Raw genomic sequence first — 16,085 nt, forward strand, 5'->3', positions numbered from 1 at the left:
TCATTGAAGAAAAAAGGTTCAGAGCACTGTCTAGTGGGTCTAGATGACCCAACTCCCAATGTTAAAGTGTCTAGGATAGCACAACGGCTAAAAACAGTGTGCCACTTTTTTTATAAATTGGGGTAACAGCAAGAAGGAAATCTTTTTGAAATTAAAAATGTCATTCAAATTATATGTATATACACACACGTACCCCCCCAATATTTATATGTATATATGTATTTATATGTCTGATGTGGAATTTCAAAATAAGACCCAATTTAAATCATGTATTGAGGAGTACTTACTACAATGTTGACATTTGTGTAAAATAAAACTCTTACTTTCCAAATAGTAATTTCACTTATAGTATCCCATCTAGTGATGTCACAGAATAGGTTTCAGACTGATTTCATGTGGAACTATTAAAATAAGACTAAATTGAAATCAGGTATGAATGCGTTATTGGTGTATGCTGACAAAGGTGTAGAAAAAAAAACCTAGTTTCCAAAGAGTCATTTCACTTCTCAACTATAGTGTCCTTTTCTAGTAATGTCACTAAAAAGTTTCAGACTGATCTGATATGGACTTTTAGAATGAGGCTCAATTGAAATCAGGTATAAATGCGTTATTAATATGTGTTGACAAAAAAATGCATTCATACCTGATTTCAATTGAGTTTTTTTTTTATTCCATCAGATCAGTCTGAAACTTATTTCTGACATTACCAGATGGGATACAATCAGTGAGAAATGAAATGACTCTGTGAAAACTGGGAGTTTGTTTTCTACACCTTATTTAAAATATAGCGATAACGCATTTATACCGGTTTGTTAAAACATGATGGATGGAAAGCCAAAATGATCCTATTTGCAAACAGCTCCAGAAGATATGAGAATGATTTGCATTTACTGTATCAACTGTCTCCAACACGTCTGTGGATCTGCTGATTGTTTGTTTTTAATTGAAGGTGTACCAAAAAAAGCCTATTGTCATGGTTTGAGTTTGTTTTTGTCTTGGTTTTTTTTTTAGTTCTTGTTCTGTCTTGTTTGGTTCTGTTTCCTGTTTTATTTTGAAAGGGTTCCTGTCTTGTCATGTCTTGAGTTGTACTTCCTTTGGTCCCCATCTGCCCTGATCGTGTTCACCTGTGTCTTGTCTGCCCTGTCTGTATATAAGTCTGGTTTCTGCCTTCCTCTTGTGCTGGTCCATTAACGTCTTCATGTCCCAGCGTCTTAACGTCTTCATTTGTCTTCGTCCCTTCATGCCATGTTCCATGTTTCTTGCCACGCCACAGTAAGCTTTGTTTTGTTTTGATTCCTGCTCTGCAGCGCCTTTTGTTTGTCCTATTAAACCCTCTAGTCTTGGAACCGTTTGCCTCCCGCCTCTGCTTCTGGGTCCTACCTGCTCTCAAGCCCCCCTCACCCTGACACCTCTGAGATTTTTCCAATTGAATTCCCTCCATTTCAGTGATGTGGTAGAAGACTGAGTTAATGCACATATTGAATACTATTCTTTCTCTGAAATGGTGATTGACATTTCCTTTTCCCACTTTTCTCTAACATAAAAAGTTGTGTTTTTCTGACATTAAATGAGGCTGTGGTACAGTTTAGAAATGATTTTGGATGTTTTATTCTGGTACGCTCCAATTATTGCCTCTAAGACTGGATTTTGTTCACTCCCCTCTTCTGATCTAATTGCTTTGTTAAAATATTCCCTCATCTGGATGAATCGGAAAAATCATGATTGTTGAATCCAAATTCCACCTTTATGTCCTGGAAGTCCCCCATCCTGTTCTTTTTTATGATTGTAGCAAAGGCTGTAACCCCCTTGTTGCTCCACTGCTTAAATGTGGAATCGTCTTTTGCTGGTTTGAAATCTTTGTCAAGATAAATCCATTTAAGTATTTTCTTTCCCTTTTTCCTTTTTTCAGCTTTAATTGCTGTGCTACTTTTTGCCAAAGTTCCATAGTAAATTTTGTTACTGGATTTAGTAACGTGGTAATGTTATTTGGTAAGTCCTCCTCAACTAAAGGGTCTGAATCGAGTGTCCTGATACACATGTCTCAATCTCTGTCCACCTAGAGCAGGGGTCGGGAACCTTTTTGGCCAAGAGAGCCATAAACGCCACATATTTTGAAATGTAATTTCGAAAGAGCCATACAATAATGTGGTGTCCTTTTCCCACACTGAGACTTAACCTCTTTTAAGGTTCTTTATTCTGGTTAATGCTGGCTGTAACAAATGCCGTAAATTAATTCAGCAACTCCTGGAGCCAAACACACACTCACACGCTGCAGTGAGTGACGGGCAGCAGGTTTTACGTTTTTACAATCCCTGCGCGATTCACCTACTGGCCGTGCCCACAACCCCACCCTCACCCTCTGCTTTCTCCCTCACACATCCCGTCCCCGCTACTGCGCGCTCTTTCTCAGAGACGGGAGCGCGCAGTTTTAGGCACGGCAATTCACAGGTTTCCGGGTGGTACAAACTCTGTGAAATAATAGATAATAGTAAAGTGATAATGCTGGCGCAGATCCTTCTCTCCAAGCACCGCTACTACTGCGCGCCTCTGGCATCGCATTGCGCCCGAGAAGGACTGGTCTGATGAATAAAAAAAAATTGAAGATTTGTCTGCGAGCCACATGTGACCATCAAAAGAGCCATATATGGCTCGCGAGCCATAGGTTCCCGACCCCTGACCTAGAGTATAGTATTCAGAATCACACTGAATGTGCTGCAAAAAAATATAATTTCAAATTGGGGAGAGACATTCCCCCTTTATAGTTAGGCAATTGTAATGTTACATATCTAATCCTGGGTTTTTTCCCTTCCCATATAAATCTGGATATTGTCCGGTCCCATTCTATGAACTGCTTGGGTGGTATTTCTATTGGAAGTGACTGGAATAAGAAGAGTAGCCTTGATAAGATGTTCATTTTCACCACATTTATCCTATTTGTTAAATCGAAAGGGTAAGTTGACCACCTCTAAATATCCAGATTGATGTTTAAGTTTTTCTTCGTATAGGAGTGACAGATGTGGGGGAGCCGTTTATTTTTATTCTTGCTGTAGTCTTGTCATAGATGGCTTTCATACATTTAATTGAGTTCTGTGTGAATCCAAATTTCTTTAAGGTTTGGTATAGGAAATCCCAATTCACCCTATCAAAAGCCTTCTCGGCATCTAGGCTGATTAGAGCTGCTTTTAGTTTGTTTTCAGTTACGGTGTGAATTACATGCAGGCTTCTTCTAATGTTATCCTGGGTTTGTCTGCCTCTCACAAAACCAGTTTGGTCTCATACGAATAAACTCTTTAAAAATCAAATAATGTGATTATAGGTTCTTTGTTTACATTTTGTCTCTCAAAGTTGAAATATTTCAATAATGAATATTGCAGACCAAACTCCTCTTGAGTGGAACATTTTTCAGAATTGGTGACAAATGTTTTTTTTCCCCCTCACAGTATCTTGCCTCACTCCAAAATGCTTCATCACACAACATCAACGCATTTCTCTCTGGAAAAAGAGTGACTGGTCTATGAGGCTTTAAATCTACTTCTAAATTGTAAGCATTGATATGTTTTATCCCCACTTCTTTCATTATGTATTAAAGCCCCCACTCTCAGTCATACACTCTCTCACTCCCTCTGTCAGGAACTGATGCATGATAAATCCAAAATAGAAGACACCGAGATTGGTGTCAGAAACTTAGTAGTGGCTGGATGATTCAGTAGTGGGTGGATGGTTCAGTAGTGGATGAATGGCTCAGTAGGTGTTGGATGGTTCAGTAGGGGCTGGATGGTTCAGTAGTGGATGGATGGTTCAGTAGGGGATGGATGGTTCAGTAGGGGATGGCTGGTTCAGTAGGGGATGGCTGGTTCAGTAGTGGGTGGATGGTTCAGTAGTGGGTGGATGGTTCAGTAGGTGTTGGATGGTTCAGTAGTGGGTGGATGGTTCAGTAGTGGATGGATGGCTCAGTAGTGGATGGATGGCTCAGTAGGGGATGGATGGTTCAGTAGGGGATGGCTGGTTCAGTAGGGGATGGCTGGTTCAGTAGGGGATGGCTGGTTCAGTAGGGGATGGATGGTTCAGTAGTGGGTGGATGGTTCAGTAGTGGGTGGATGGTTCAGTAGTGGATGGATGGCTCAGTAGGTAATGGATGGTTTAGTAGTGGGTGGATGGTTCAGTAGTGGATGGATGGTTCAGTAGGGGCTGGCTGGTTCAGTAGGGGATGGATGGTTCAGTAGGGGCTGGATGGTTCAGTAGTGGATGGATGGTTCAGTAGGGGTTGGATGGCTCAGTAGGGGATGGATGGTTCAGTGGGTGTTGGATGGTTCAGTAGGGGCTGGATGGTTCAGTAGTGGCTGGATGGTTCAGTAGGGGATGGATGGTTCAGTAGTGGCTGGATGGTTCAGTAGTGGCTGGATGGTTCAGTAGTGGCTGGATGGTTCAGTAGGGGATGGATGGTTCAGTAGGGGATGGATGGTTCAGTAGGGGATGGATGGTTCAGTAGTGGCTGGATGGTTCAGTAGTGGCTGGATGGTTCAGTAGTGGCTGGATGGTTCAGTAGGGGATGGATGGTTCAGTAGGGGATGGATGGTTCAGTAGGGGATGGATGGCTCAGGTTTATTAATCCAATTTGCTGATCCATGCGCACGGATTAGTAAAATGTGTGCACGGGTGATCAGATTTTTTAACCACTGGCCCATGAAGGGCTCAGTACTTCCCTCAGACCCACCAAAACTAATCCTGTTGGATGTTCCTCACACCGGCAGCTAAATGACAAAACAGAATTGTGCCTCTGTGACACCTTAGACCACTGACTTTTTCTGGGTATCTCCGACACAGAAGAAAATCCAGAAAACAGGAGAACCAGATATTTCCTGACTTTGGTTGATTTGATAAATTTATTAAGTTAAATTTTTAAAAAGTAAAAAAATCATCTGGATTTATGATTACTGTAGTTTGAAGTAAAATATGGTGTCTTTTTCTGTTCATTTGGTCAAGTCATATTCTAGTTTTTCATAAAAACATTGTTCTTACTTGACTTCATTCCTTACATCTAAACAACCGATGATTTTTTTGGGACATTCCGTTTTTGTGTGAACATTAAAGTCGAGAATAATAATCCGCAAACGCACAGTCAGGACCATAAATATTTGGACAGATGCCATTGAAGTGCAGACTTTCAGCTTTTATTCCATGGGTTGAACAAAAAGATTGCATAAAAATGTGAAAAAACTAAAGCATTTTTTAAACACAATCCCTTCATTTCATGGGCTCCTAAGTAATTGGACAAATGAAATAACTGAAAACAAAATGGCCATTACTAATATTTGGTTGAAAAGCCTTTGTTGGCAATGACAGCCTGAAGTCTTGAACTCATGGACATCACCAGATGCTGGTTTTTCTCCTTCTGAATGCTCTGCCAGGCCTTTACTGCAGCGGCTTTCAGTTGCTGTTTGTTTGTGGGCCTTTCTGTCTGAAGTTTAGTCTTCAACAAGTGAAATGCTGCTCAATTGGGTTCAGATCAGGTGACTGACTTTGCCATTCAAGAATATTCCACTTCTTTGCTTTAATAAACTCCTGAGTTGCTTTGGCTGTATGTTTTGGGTCGTTGTCCATCTGTATTATGAAACGCTGCCCAATCAGTTTGGCTGCATTTTTATGGTAGACTTGGATATTGATCCGCCTACCTCCTGGAGCGTGTTGTCCACTTGGTTTGCTGTTGTGAACGGGTTCCTCTTCACCATGGAAATGATTCTGCCATCATCCACCACTGTTGTCTTCCGTGGACGTCCAGGTCTTTTTGCGTTGCTGAGTTCACCAGTTCTTTCTTTCTTTCTCAGGATGTACCACACTGTTGATTTTGCCACTCCTAATACTGTAGCAATTTCTGGCATGTTCTTTCTGTTTGCTCTGCTTAATGATGGCTCCTTTCACCTGGATGGAGGAGCTCCTTTGGCCGCATGTTGTCTGTTCACAGCAAAATCTTCCAAATGCAAGCACAAGTCCTCTAATCAACTCCAAGCCTTTTATCCGCTTCACTCATAATGACATAACAAGGGAATTGCCCACACCTGCCCATGCAATAGCATGGAAGTCAATTGTCCAATTACTTACAAGCCCATGAAATGAAGGGATTGTGTTTAAAAAATGTTTTAGTTTTTCACATTTTTATGCAATCTTTTTGTTCAACCCATAGAATAAAAGCTGAAAGTCTGCACTTCAATGGCATCTGAGTTGTTTTATTTAAAATTCACTGTGGTAATGTACAGAAACTAAATGAGAAAGAATGTGTCTATGTCCAAATATTTATGGCCCTGACTGTAGCTCCATGGGACAAAACCATCATAGATGTTTTTGATGACATCAGCTTTTATTTTGAAGGTCCAGCCGGATGCAGTCTCCATCAGGACGCTTCACTTGATCACGTAGCTCTGACTGGCGGCGGGGTCCAACCCAAAGAGGCTGAGACCGAAGAGAGAACAGCAAAACACGGCGAAGCAATGAGTCGGTTGTTATCTGAAGAGGTTTTATTGTAACCGCGGCGCCCCGCTTCTCCTCGGCTTGCTCGGTGGCGCGCTGGCTCCTCGCCGTTCCGGCGGAGGGAGTGTAAGTAAACGAAAGCGTTGTTTGGTTGGAGCCGCTGAACAAAGGGCTTTTCTCCCCTCTTCATTGTTAGCGAGTGGAGCGCCGGGAACTCTTTTCGGGACGGTTCAAGTAAGCGAACCACTCCGAAGCTTTTCTCCTTCAGCCAGAATTCATTTCACACGGATTCGCTTAGCAAGACTGAACGGAAAATTCGATTTCCTAACTCTGCATAGGTTTAGTCTACTAGTTGTCTTTAGTCCTGCTGTAGCTGTGAGTTCACAGAAATCTGGGACCCAACTAAAGCCTCTAAATAAAAGGTCTAAAGTTCACTAAAAGGTACTTTTTAGGAGTCTACACAGAAAGTGTAAAGCTTAAAACCGCATTAAAAACTAGTTATAGTGACCAAAGTTTTCTCAACTCAGCAACAAGCTAACGGTTAAGTAGCAGTCACTGATGAAATGTTGCCAGATCTGATGAGTACGCCTGTTGAATCCCCCTTTTATTACGTATGGATTCTCTCCGCTGGGATTTACGCTGAAGGAGCTCCATGGCAGCCGCCGCGGTGCCTGGGGGGCCCACGCCAGCGCAGGGTGCTCCTTTGTGGGGTTCAGGGGACACGTCCATCCCGATGCCGTGGTGGTGCTGAGCTCTGGCACTAAAAAGACACGCTTTAATCCACTCAGCCCTAAAAGTTGGTTCTTTATGTCCGAAGTGACACAGTTCCACTTGGTGCAGCCCGTGGGTGCATCTTCAGCCCGTGGGGGCAGCTTCAGTTTGTGGGGGCAGCTTCAGTTTCAGCGTGTGGGGGCAGCTTCAGCGTGTGGGGGCAGCTTCAGTTTGTGGGAACAGCTTCAGCCCGTGGGGGCAGCTTCAGCGTGTGGGGGCAGCTTCAGCGTGTGGGAGCAGCTTCAGTGTGTGGGGGCAGCTTCAGTTTGTGGGGGCAGCTTCAGTTTGTGGGGGCAGCTTCAGTTTGTGGGGGCAGCTTCAGCCCGTGGGGGCAGCTTCAGCGTGTGGGGGCAGCTTCAGCGTGTGGGGGCAGCTTCAGCCCGTGGGGGCAGCTTCAGCCCGTGGGGGCAGCTTCAGCCCGTGGGGGCAGCTTCAGTTTGTGGGGGCAGCTTCAGCGTGTGGGGGCAGCTTCAGCCCGTGGGGGCAGCTTCAGCGTGTGGGGGCAGCTTCAGCCCGTGGGGGCAGCTTCAGCGTGTGGGGGCAGCTTCAGCGTGTGGGGGCAGCTTCAGTTTGTGGGAACAGCTTCAGCCCGTGGGGGCAGCTTCAGCGTGTGGGGGCAGCTTCAGCGTGTGGGGGCAGCTTCAGTTTGTGGGGGCAGCTTCAGCGTGTGGGGGCAGCTTCAGCGTGTGGGGGCAGCTTCAGCTTGTGGGGGCAGCTTCAGTTTGTGGGGGCAGCTTCAGTTTGTGGGGGCAGCTTCAGCGTGTGGGGGCAGCTTCAGCGTGTGGGGGCAGCTTCAGCGTGTGGGGGCAGCTTCAGCGTGTGGGGGCAGCTTCAGCGTGTGGGGGCAGCTTCAGCCCGTGGTGGCAGCTTCAGCGTGTGGGGGCAGCTTCAGCGTGTGAGGGCAGCTTCAGCCCGTGGGGGCAGCTTCAGCCCGTGGGGGCAGCTTCAGCCCGTGGGGGCAGCTTCAGCGTGTGGGGGCAGCTTCAGCCCGTGGGGGCAGCTTCAGCCCGTGGGGGCAGCTTCAGCCCGTGGGGGCAGCTTCAGCCCGTGGGGGCAGCTTCAGTTTATGGGCAGTGATTGCGTCCGTGCGTCAGTATCATCCCCGCCTCTGGTGAGCCCCCTCCATGAGTCTACCTGCTGCTGTGTGTTGACAGGTGAGGCGCAGCCGGCACTCCAGTCATGACCTCTGGGAATGGGAACACTCACAGCAGCCATCACAATGGAGACAGCAAACCGGTCCAGACCATAGACAAGTCCCACATCCTGACTCATCTGATAGAGGGCTTTGTGATCCAGGAAGGGGCTGAGCCTTTCCCTGTGAGTACTGATGCAAAGCACAACACTGTAACCGTCACTGCTACATAGACATGTCTATAAATTCTGCCCAAAGGAATTTGTCTTTTGGCAATGATTACAGTGGTGTGTGTCTTTTTTATTTTGTTAGTATTTTTGTTAGTTAACATTTCATTCAAACCAAAACAACCTCATAGTGTTTCAGAATCTTTGGTGTCACATAATCGAGAGCCTTAAGATTCAGTCCCAACTGCCCTTACAGGTGGATATGGGCCGTCTGTGGGTGAGAAATAGGCTAACCTGGACAGGGTACAGGTGGCCTGCACAAAAGATGAAAGTTATACATCACATGATCAACCAGTGTGGTGAAAATGTTCATGTACATTTGTCTACGTGTTTGCTGCAGGCGACGGGTCATAGTACAACAAGCAAGGGTGAAGTAGGCGAGACGTAGGCGCGTCGCACCAATCTGTCATTCTTTCAAAGCCCTCAAATCCTGCAGACTGCACCGCCCGCCAGTTTCCGCATTTGTGTGCAATCTGTAATTAGCCAGTACTCGCACCTTAATAACGACTAGTGTGTGGTGTAAGGACACCGTACAACAGCATGGCCTGTACATCATAAGTGCGTGTAACTTCCATTATCCTTACCAATTCTTCCAAATACACATACCACATGCACAACAATGGTACGTTCCATTCTTTAAGTTGTCCTTTAAGGGGGCTGCATGCTAGACACACCTGCACTCGCCTTAAGATGCAGCTGCTTTTCTCTAAGACCCTCCAAGGGCCCCAAAAGCCCACAGCACCCGTACCGGTCAACCCGTGTCCTGCCTTCTGCCACCTCTTATGAAGATTTGTATCACATAGTGCCAGTTCTTGCTCCTAGCAGCACAACTATTTTGTTAGCCTAAAAGATCCATCTGGAAAATAAAAAAAACACACATAGCGGGTGGGGTGGGGGTGGGGTGGGGGGATTAGTGACTGTTTCTCATCAAAGAAGACAGCAGCATGATGATGATGATGATAGAGCCAAACCACTGAGCTTCTTCAAAGCCTGCAGGTTGTCTTCTTCACGAATGTTCTTCATCACATCTCAGTAAACAGGATCAAAGTTTGTTCAGACTGGAAACCCGCAGGACGGACAGGATGAAAGCGAGAGACCTGTCCGTCCTGAGAACTGGCTGCTCTTTCAGTCTCATCTCAGCTTCTCATGATGGAAGCTGCAGTCTTCGGACTGTTAAGCATCTTGGCTAACAGACATTTCCTGAAGTTCACAGCCTGTCTAAGTGCCCCCCTCCTTCACCTGAAGTTTCTCTGCTGCTGTTTATCCGCAGGAAGGGAAACCGATGAAACTTCCGACTCTTGAACACATTCATGTCATCCTCAGACGTTCAGTTGAGGAGTGATCTTTATGCTGTCTACCATCTTCCTCTCTACAGGTAGAGCGCCCATCTTTCTCCATCGAGAGCCTGAGGAGGAGCACCGCTGACTCAAAGATGGATGGCCTCCTGTCCAAAGGTGAAGCTCCGCCCCTCCGGGGTCTATGGTGCAGATGTTTGCTTCGGTGGCTCAGGCAGATGCTGGAACCCAGAAACAGCCGTTGCTTTGAAGCTCTTGTTGTTTAAGGTTTACTTCCTAAACCACGGATGCTGTTTTTGAACAACAGCGCCCCTCATGGTGACGAGTGGAACAGCCATAGGTCATGATGTTTCCCTGGACTCCTGAAGACGTTCTTTCGATGGTGTTGACATTTGTCCTCTGCTGTCCATCAGAGACTAAGACCAAGCAGGAGCCCATGCTGACCTGTGAGCTGTGCGGCCAGGTGGACTTTGCCTACATCTTTAAGAGGTCCAAGAGGTTCTGTTCCACCGTGTGTGCTAAACGGTAAGAGCCACAGTGAGGCCATGGCCGGACACCAAACAAACAATCCGATTATATTGACGTATTAATCCTGGTCTGAGGCTCAGGTGCCTCTCTGTTACCCTCTCCTCTGTGTCTGTAAGGCAGAGGGTTTGAGTTTAACCAACGTCCCAAACATGTCTTTGCAGCTACAATGTGGGATGCACAAAGAGAATGGGTTTGTTTCCGAACCGCAAGTCCACTCTGGAGAACCTGAGGAAGCAGCAGCGGGTGCTGAACGGAAACTCCAGAAATGCCCAGACGGACTCCAAGAGGAAGGTGAGAGAGGAAGCCGATGTTTGTTTGGATTCATTTGTCCAAATGTTTTCACACTCACTGTATGTACGAGTGTGCTGTGCTTCTTATGTTCATCTGTTTGACTCCCTTTGGATTAAAACCGTTTAAAGTTCCAAACCGATCCTCTTCTCATCTGTTGTCAAAGTGGTCTTTTCATTCTGATGATGCCCTTTTAGCCAGAATCCCCAAACCCGTGTCGGTCTCTAGGACATAGTTTCTGCAGAGCAGCAGGAGTTCATCACAAATTCACCTCTGAGGACTGTTAGTCCAGCTAGCTTACAGCCCCCACAACCCCGAAACTAAAGTTAGCGTAGCAAAAAAAACAAAAACATCATCAATCATCAATATTGCAGCTGTTGAGCCGTACAGTTTAGATCCAGACTCCAGCTCAGACCAGGAAGACAAAGACGTTCGTGGATCTGAATGTCTGACAGTGGATGCATGTCAGTGGGGCAGGGAGACTTTGGCTCCACCCATTTCAGTTGCTGTGTCAGAAACCTGAGCTCTTTCAAAGTGGGGGTTTTCATCTGTTCCTGATCCGCCACAATTTGGATAAAGAAATACTCAGAAATGTAGTTTTAATCTTATTTTTCTGTATATTTTTCCTCCATCATGAGAAAAATGGTACTAGAACATGTCAAAAAACACCAAAAACAGGATTTTCATTGGAGTGGGTCAAGTCAGAACCAAACAGATCAAAGCTTTTGTAAATGTGGGAAGCTTTTCCGGGTTCCTCAGTTGAACGTCTTTCAAACGGTGAAGCTATTCTGAGTCCAGTTCTTTCGTTCTTGTCAGACGACTCCTCCTGTGCAGACGCCGGCAGCTCCCTCCACCGCTCCGTCAGTCCAGCCCTCTCAGGGAGAGTCCAGTCAGTGCTCGGACCTGTCCGGCTACAGGTCCCCTCTGTCCCCTCCGTCCCAGGGCGTCCCTGCAGTGCTGGGCTCTGAGCTTCCTCACACCTTCCTACCCAGCGACCCGGGCCAGTGGAACATGGAGGACGTCTACGAGTTCATCTCCTCCCTGCCAGGTGTGTGCTGCTGAAGCTGAGGGAAGATGATGAGGAAGTGGAACTGCAGACTCCGTTTGACCAAAAGCTTCAGTGTTCACAAGCGTTCCTTCTCTGAACCATGTCAGGTCAAAAGAGACGACCTTCACGGGGCAGAAAAAACTCTGATAGAGATGATCTAGATCAGGGGTCTGCAGTCTTTTTAAGGCTTGTTTCCACAGAGCGGTACAGTCTGTCTCACTGACAACAAGCCAGCAGGAGCCACAAAGGCTGACCCCCCCCTTTAGAAACAAGACACTGATGTGTATTTATCATTACAATTAGGATAAATGCACAATAGTTCTTTTTACACAAATAAACATCTTTTTCTGAAATAGAAAACAATAACATTTTGACAGTGGTTCACATGACTTCCTTTCAAAATAAAAGATCATGTCAATGCAGCGGCTATAGCAGTAGGTAGTCTGAAGGAGTGCGTTGTAAAGGATTTAAGAAATAAACTGGACATGGTTTTATTTATCGATGTTGGAGCATCTCAGCCAGAGATGTAGATTCAATCTAAGATTAAATTAGAGCTTATTCATTGACCCATATCATCTTTTTTTTTGACTTATGGTGCATTTAAAATCCTTAAATTTGATTCAATTATAGACGGTCCGCCTTAAATACCACCTTAAGAATGAATTTCAGTTGTACTTAATGACCTCAGATCTATTTTCTGTGGTACATAAAATGTTAAGCTTTGGCAAACTATGAAGCCAGATGGATTGCTGGAGCATTATGGGTAGTGTAGTCAGGTTCCTAAACTGTTTGTGAATGAGTCGAATACAGTTTGACGCGTCTGATTGTTTTGTCTTCAGACAGCCACAAAAGGGGGTCACACGTGGCTCCGGCGCCGCAGGCTGTAGACGCCTGAGCTGGAGGATCTGCAGAAACTGCTAGCAGACAGAAACGGGCTTTTGTTTCTGCTTCTGGACGAGGACACCAGACATCAGTCCTCACAGCACATTCAGAGTCTAAGCTTTAGCATATTCCATAACCTTTTTATGCATCTTTTATCAGGAAATCATAAAAAATAGTAGTTTCTGAGTGTTTGATTACAGTTTTGTGCATGTTTTTTGTGTCCTCACTGAGGGCCAATGAGTGAATTGCAGTTCTTTTTCACTGCAAACATTGTTTTTTTTAATACAGAGGTGTGCAGTGCCCTCCATCTCTGTAGCTGTAGAATAACAGAGTTCTGGAGGAGGAGGCGGAGTTTCAGTGACCTTAGCTGACGGTGCTGTGTCTCTGCGGCTGCAGGTTGTCTGGAGAGCGCAGAGGAGTTCCGCTCGCAGGAGATCGACGGCCAGGCGCTGCTGCTGCTGAAGGAGGACCACCTCATGGGAACCATGAACATCAAACTGGGCCCAGCGCTCAAAATCTTTGCTCAGATCAGCATGCTCAGAGACCCGTAGCCCGCCTCGCTGTGCACACACACACACACACACACCCATGCACAGACACACGCGTGCACAGAGGTGAGTTAATGGCAGCGCTGCTGTTGGCAGACAAACAGGAACACTCAGGTTCCCACAGTTCAAACCTCAGATCAGGCTACTGTTCCTTATCCGTTACGTTACGGACTTCAGGAAAGGTGACGTCATGCTGGAGAGAAAGTTGCTAGCTAGGCTGTGTTGAGAAGTGGAGTAGTTTTCCTAGAGGCTCGTTGTTGGGTAGCTTTCTGTCGTTCAGGAGCGCGATGCTTGGCGTTCAGCTCAGACTCAGCAGCTGCAGTGGGACATCGGTGTCAGCTGTGAGTTCTTCACCATCTGCTTCCATGCAAAGCCTGCAGTCATCCTGGATGCCAGCGCACATCCTCATGGTGGCTGCAAACCCACAGCTTTCGCTCTGAAAGGCTGATGGGAGCACGACCGACGGTTCCTCTGTGTGCATCATCCGCTGGAAGCCAGGAGAGGCACAGACACGGGGCGTAGACGGACGCGGCGGACCTCATGGCGCAGAACATCCAGAGCTGAAGATCAGGACAGGATGGCAGAACCACAACCAAGTCTGGGAGAGAACGCCAGAACAAAGCTCCTTTTGTTTGTGTGAACCAGTCACAACAGAAACAGGTTCTTCCTGGTTTCTCTGTGCAAAAGTGATGGTTGGAAAATCAAAGGTTTTTGGCATTTCTTCTTTAAACATCTGGAGGATTTAGTTTCCGGTTTTTACATCTTAGTTTCACAAACATCCTTTCTTCTGGTTGGGATGTAAAAACAGAACCAAACCCAACAGATTCAGTCATCTTTTCATGTATTGGAGCACATTGTCTTTTCTTAGATCTTTTTTCATTTCAAGTCTTTTTGACAGACGAGGTCATGAAGAAACTGTAACAAAAATACATTTGAAGATACAAATGAATGAATGAATCAACAGCACTGGTTCTGAACACCTTTTATTGGCTCAGGTCTTTCTGGATTCTGGTTTTGGTCTCTTTTTGTGTGGAGTTCTGGCTGAGCGACGCTGCTCTCCATGATCGGGTCTGGGCCCACAGGAAGGACAAAACACTGCAGCTTGAAAAAAAGTTGGTCTTGGAACCGTTACCAAAGTGTAGAACAACATCCAGCCTTACTGGCGTTGATGCTCTCTGGAAAAATCTGTGTATTTTGTTACTTTTTAACACTGAAAAATGCAAACTGTAAATAAAACCCTTAGATTATTGTCCTGGGTTGATGGGGGTGTTTCTGGGGTCCAAACGGTTTCCTCCTTCCTGCTCTGGTGCAGCTTCTGTCGTGGTCGCTGTGCTTGAGTTCCTGCAGAGCATTTGTGAATAAATGGAGCGCTATGGAAGGAAGGAAGCAAGGCCTCATCAGGCAGCCATGCAGCAGGAACGCTGGTCTGTGAAGAAGGGCCTTTACTTACTGAACGCTCAGAAATCTAGCGCCTTACTACCTCCAAAGCACTGATCAGTCACTTCCATTCATCCATGAACACACATTGTCGCACCGTAACCACCAGCAGCAATGTGGGGGTTCAGGGTGTTGCCCAAGGACGCTCGGTTCTGAACCAAACCTGCAGTCATCCAATCAGAGGTCGACCGCTCAGCCTCTGCACCACGGCTGCCCCAACGATCTTGTAAAGATGAGATTTTCCTACAGCAGCCTAGCGTGACCTTCCAGCTCTGGTCTTAACGCACAGCACTGAAGAACAGACGTCACGGGAGAATCCAGATGACGTGTGACGTGAGCTGGAATCTCCTCAGAGTCCTGCCCAAGGACACTTCAACGCATGGGCTGACGAGGCAGGAGCTGAACCAGAGGTCAACTGCTTGACCTTTGTGCCATGGCTGTCCGAGAAGACACCACACAGAAGAAAAGAATGAAATAATTGATGACAGCAACCAACAAAAGAAAAACAAGCTGCATGTGGCTGGAAAGAGCTTGTGGTCAAAGAGAGGATCCTGGAACAGTTCCTCTGTTCTCCTCACTTTACCAGGACACGTCCTTAGATACAGTTATTTTTGCAGGTCCTGTTTGGTCTGCTGTCACTGGCTTTCAGATTCATGCCACGTTCAATCAGAACACACACACACACACACCGTTCAATCAGAACACGTGTGCACACACACACACACCGTTCAATCAGAACACACACACACCGTTCAATCAGAACACGTGTGCACACACACACACACCGTTCAATCAGAACACACACACATCGTTCAATCAGAACACGTGTGCACACACACACACACCGTTCAATCAGAACACACACACACCGTTCAATCAGAACACGTGTGCACACACACACACACCGTTCAATCAGAACACACACACATCGTTCAATCAGAACACGTGTGCACACACACACACACCGTTCAATCAGAACACACACACACCGTTCAATCAGAACACGTGTGCACACACACACACACCGTTCAATCAGAACACACACACCGTTCAATCAGAACACCCAGCAGAGCTTCCGTCTCTGTCCCAACATCTTCTAAAACAGTCTAAATTCAAGTAGATCAATCATCTTTTGATCTAGTATCAAAGCATTCCCAGTGATTTTTTTTTATCAAGATTGGACTGTTTTTTGCCAAATCTAAAAACCCGTCACTTTCTAGGACATAGTTTCTGCAGAGCAGCAAGAGTTTATCACAAATTCAGCTCTGCGTTGAGGTGAATTGTCTCGCATGAACTTGAGACCCTCACACCCCCAACCTAACATTAGCGGTGCTACAAAAATGACGAAAAATATCAGATCTATCCATCCGTCCAGTTTAGATCCAGATTCCAGCTCAGATGAGGAAAACAAAGATGTTCATGGATCTATGTGTCTGACAGTGGATGATCAGACTGGAGCAGAGC

At 46.1% G+C, this 16,085-nt stretch overlaps 1 protein-coding gene across 2 annotated transcripts; it reads left to right on the forward strand.

Moving 5' to 3' along the window:
* The first annotated feature begins 6,361 nt into the window (after positions 1–6,361).
* On the forward strand, positions 6,362–14,433 carry phc2a (polyhomeotic homolog 2a (Drosophila)). 2 transcript variants are annotated; one of them, XM_004086378.5, is made up of 7 exons: positions 6,362–6,591; positions 8,391–8,553; positions 9,971–10,049; positions 10,304–10,415; positions 10,580–10,709; positions 11,523–11,754; positions 13,033–14,433. In XM_004086378.5, the coding sequence occupies exons 2-7, from the start codon at positions 8,416–8,418 to the stop codon at positions 13,185–13,187; spliced, it is 846 nt and encodes a 281-aa protein (XP_004086426.1). In that variant the 5' UTR covers positions 6,362–6,591; positions 8,391–8,415; the 3' UTR covers positions 13,188–14,433. The 2 variants fall into 2 exon arrangements, with proteins under 2 accessions (XP_004086426.1, XP_011471290.1); XM_011472988.4 differs by having other exon boundaries at positions 6,374–6,699.
* The last annotated feature ends 1,652 nt before the right edge of the window (positions 14,434–16,085 follow it).

Source organism: Oryzias latipes, chromosome 7, assembly GCF_053564925.1.
Source record: "Oryzias latipes strain Hd-rR chromosome 7, Olatipes_Hd-rR_3.1".
NCBI lineage: Eukaryota > Metazoa > Chordata > Actinopteri > Beloniformes > Adrianichthyidae > Oryzias > Oryzias latipes.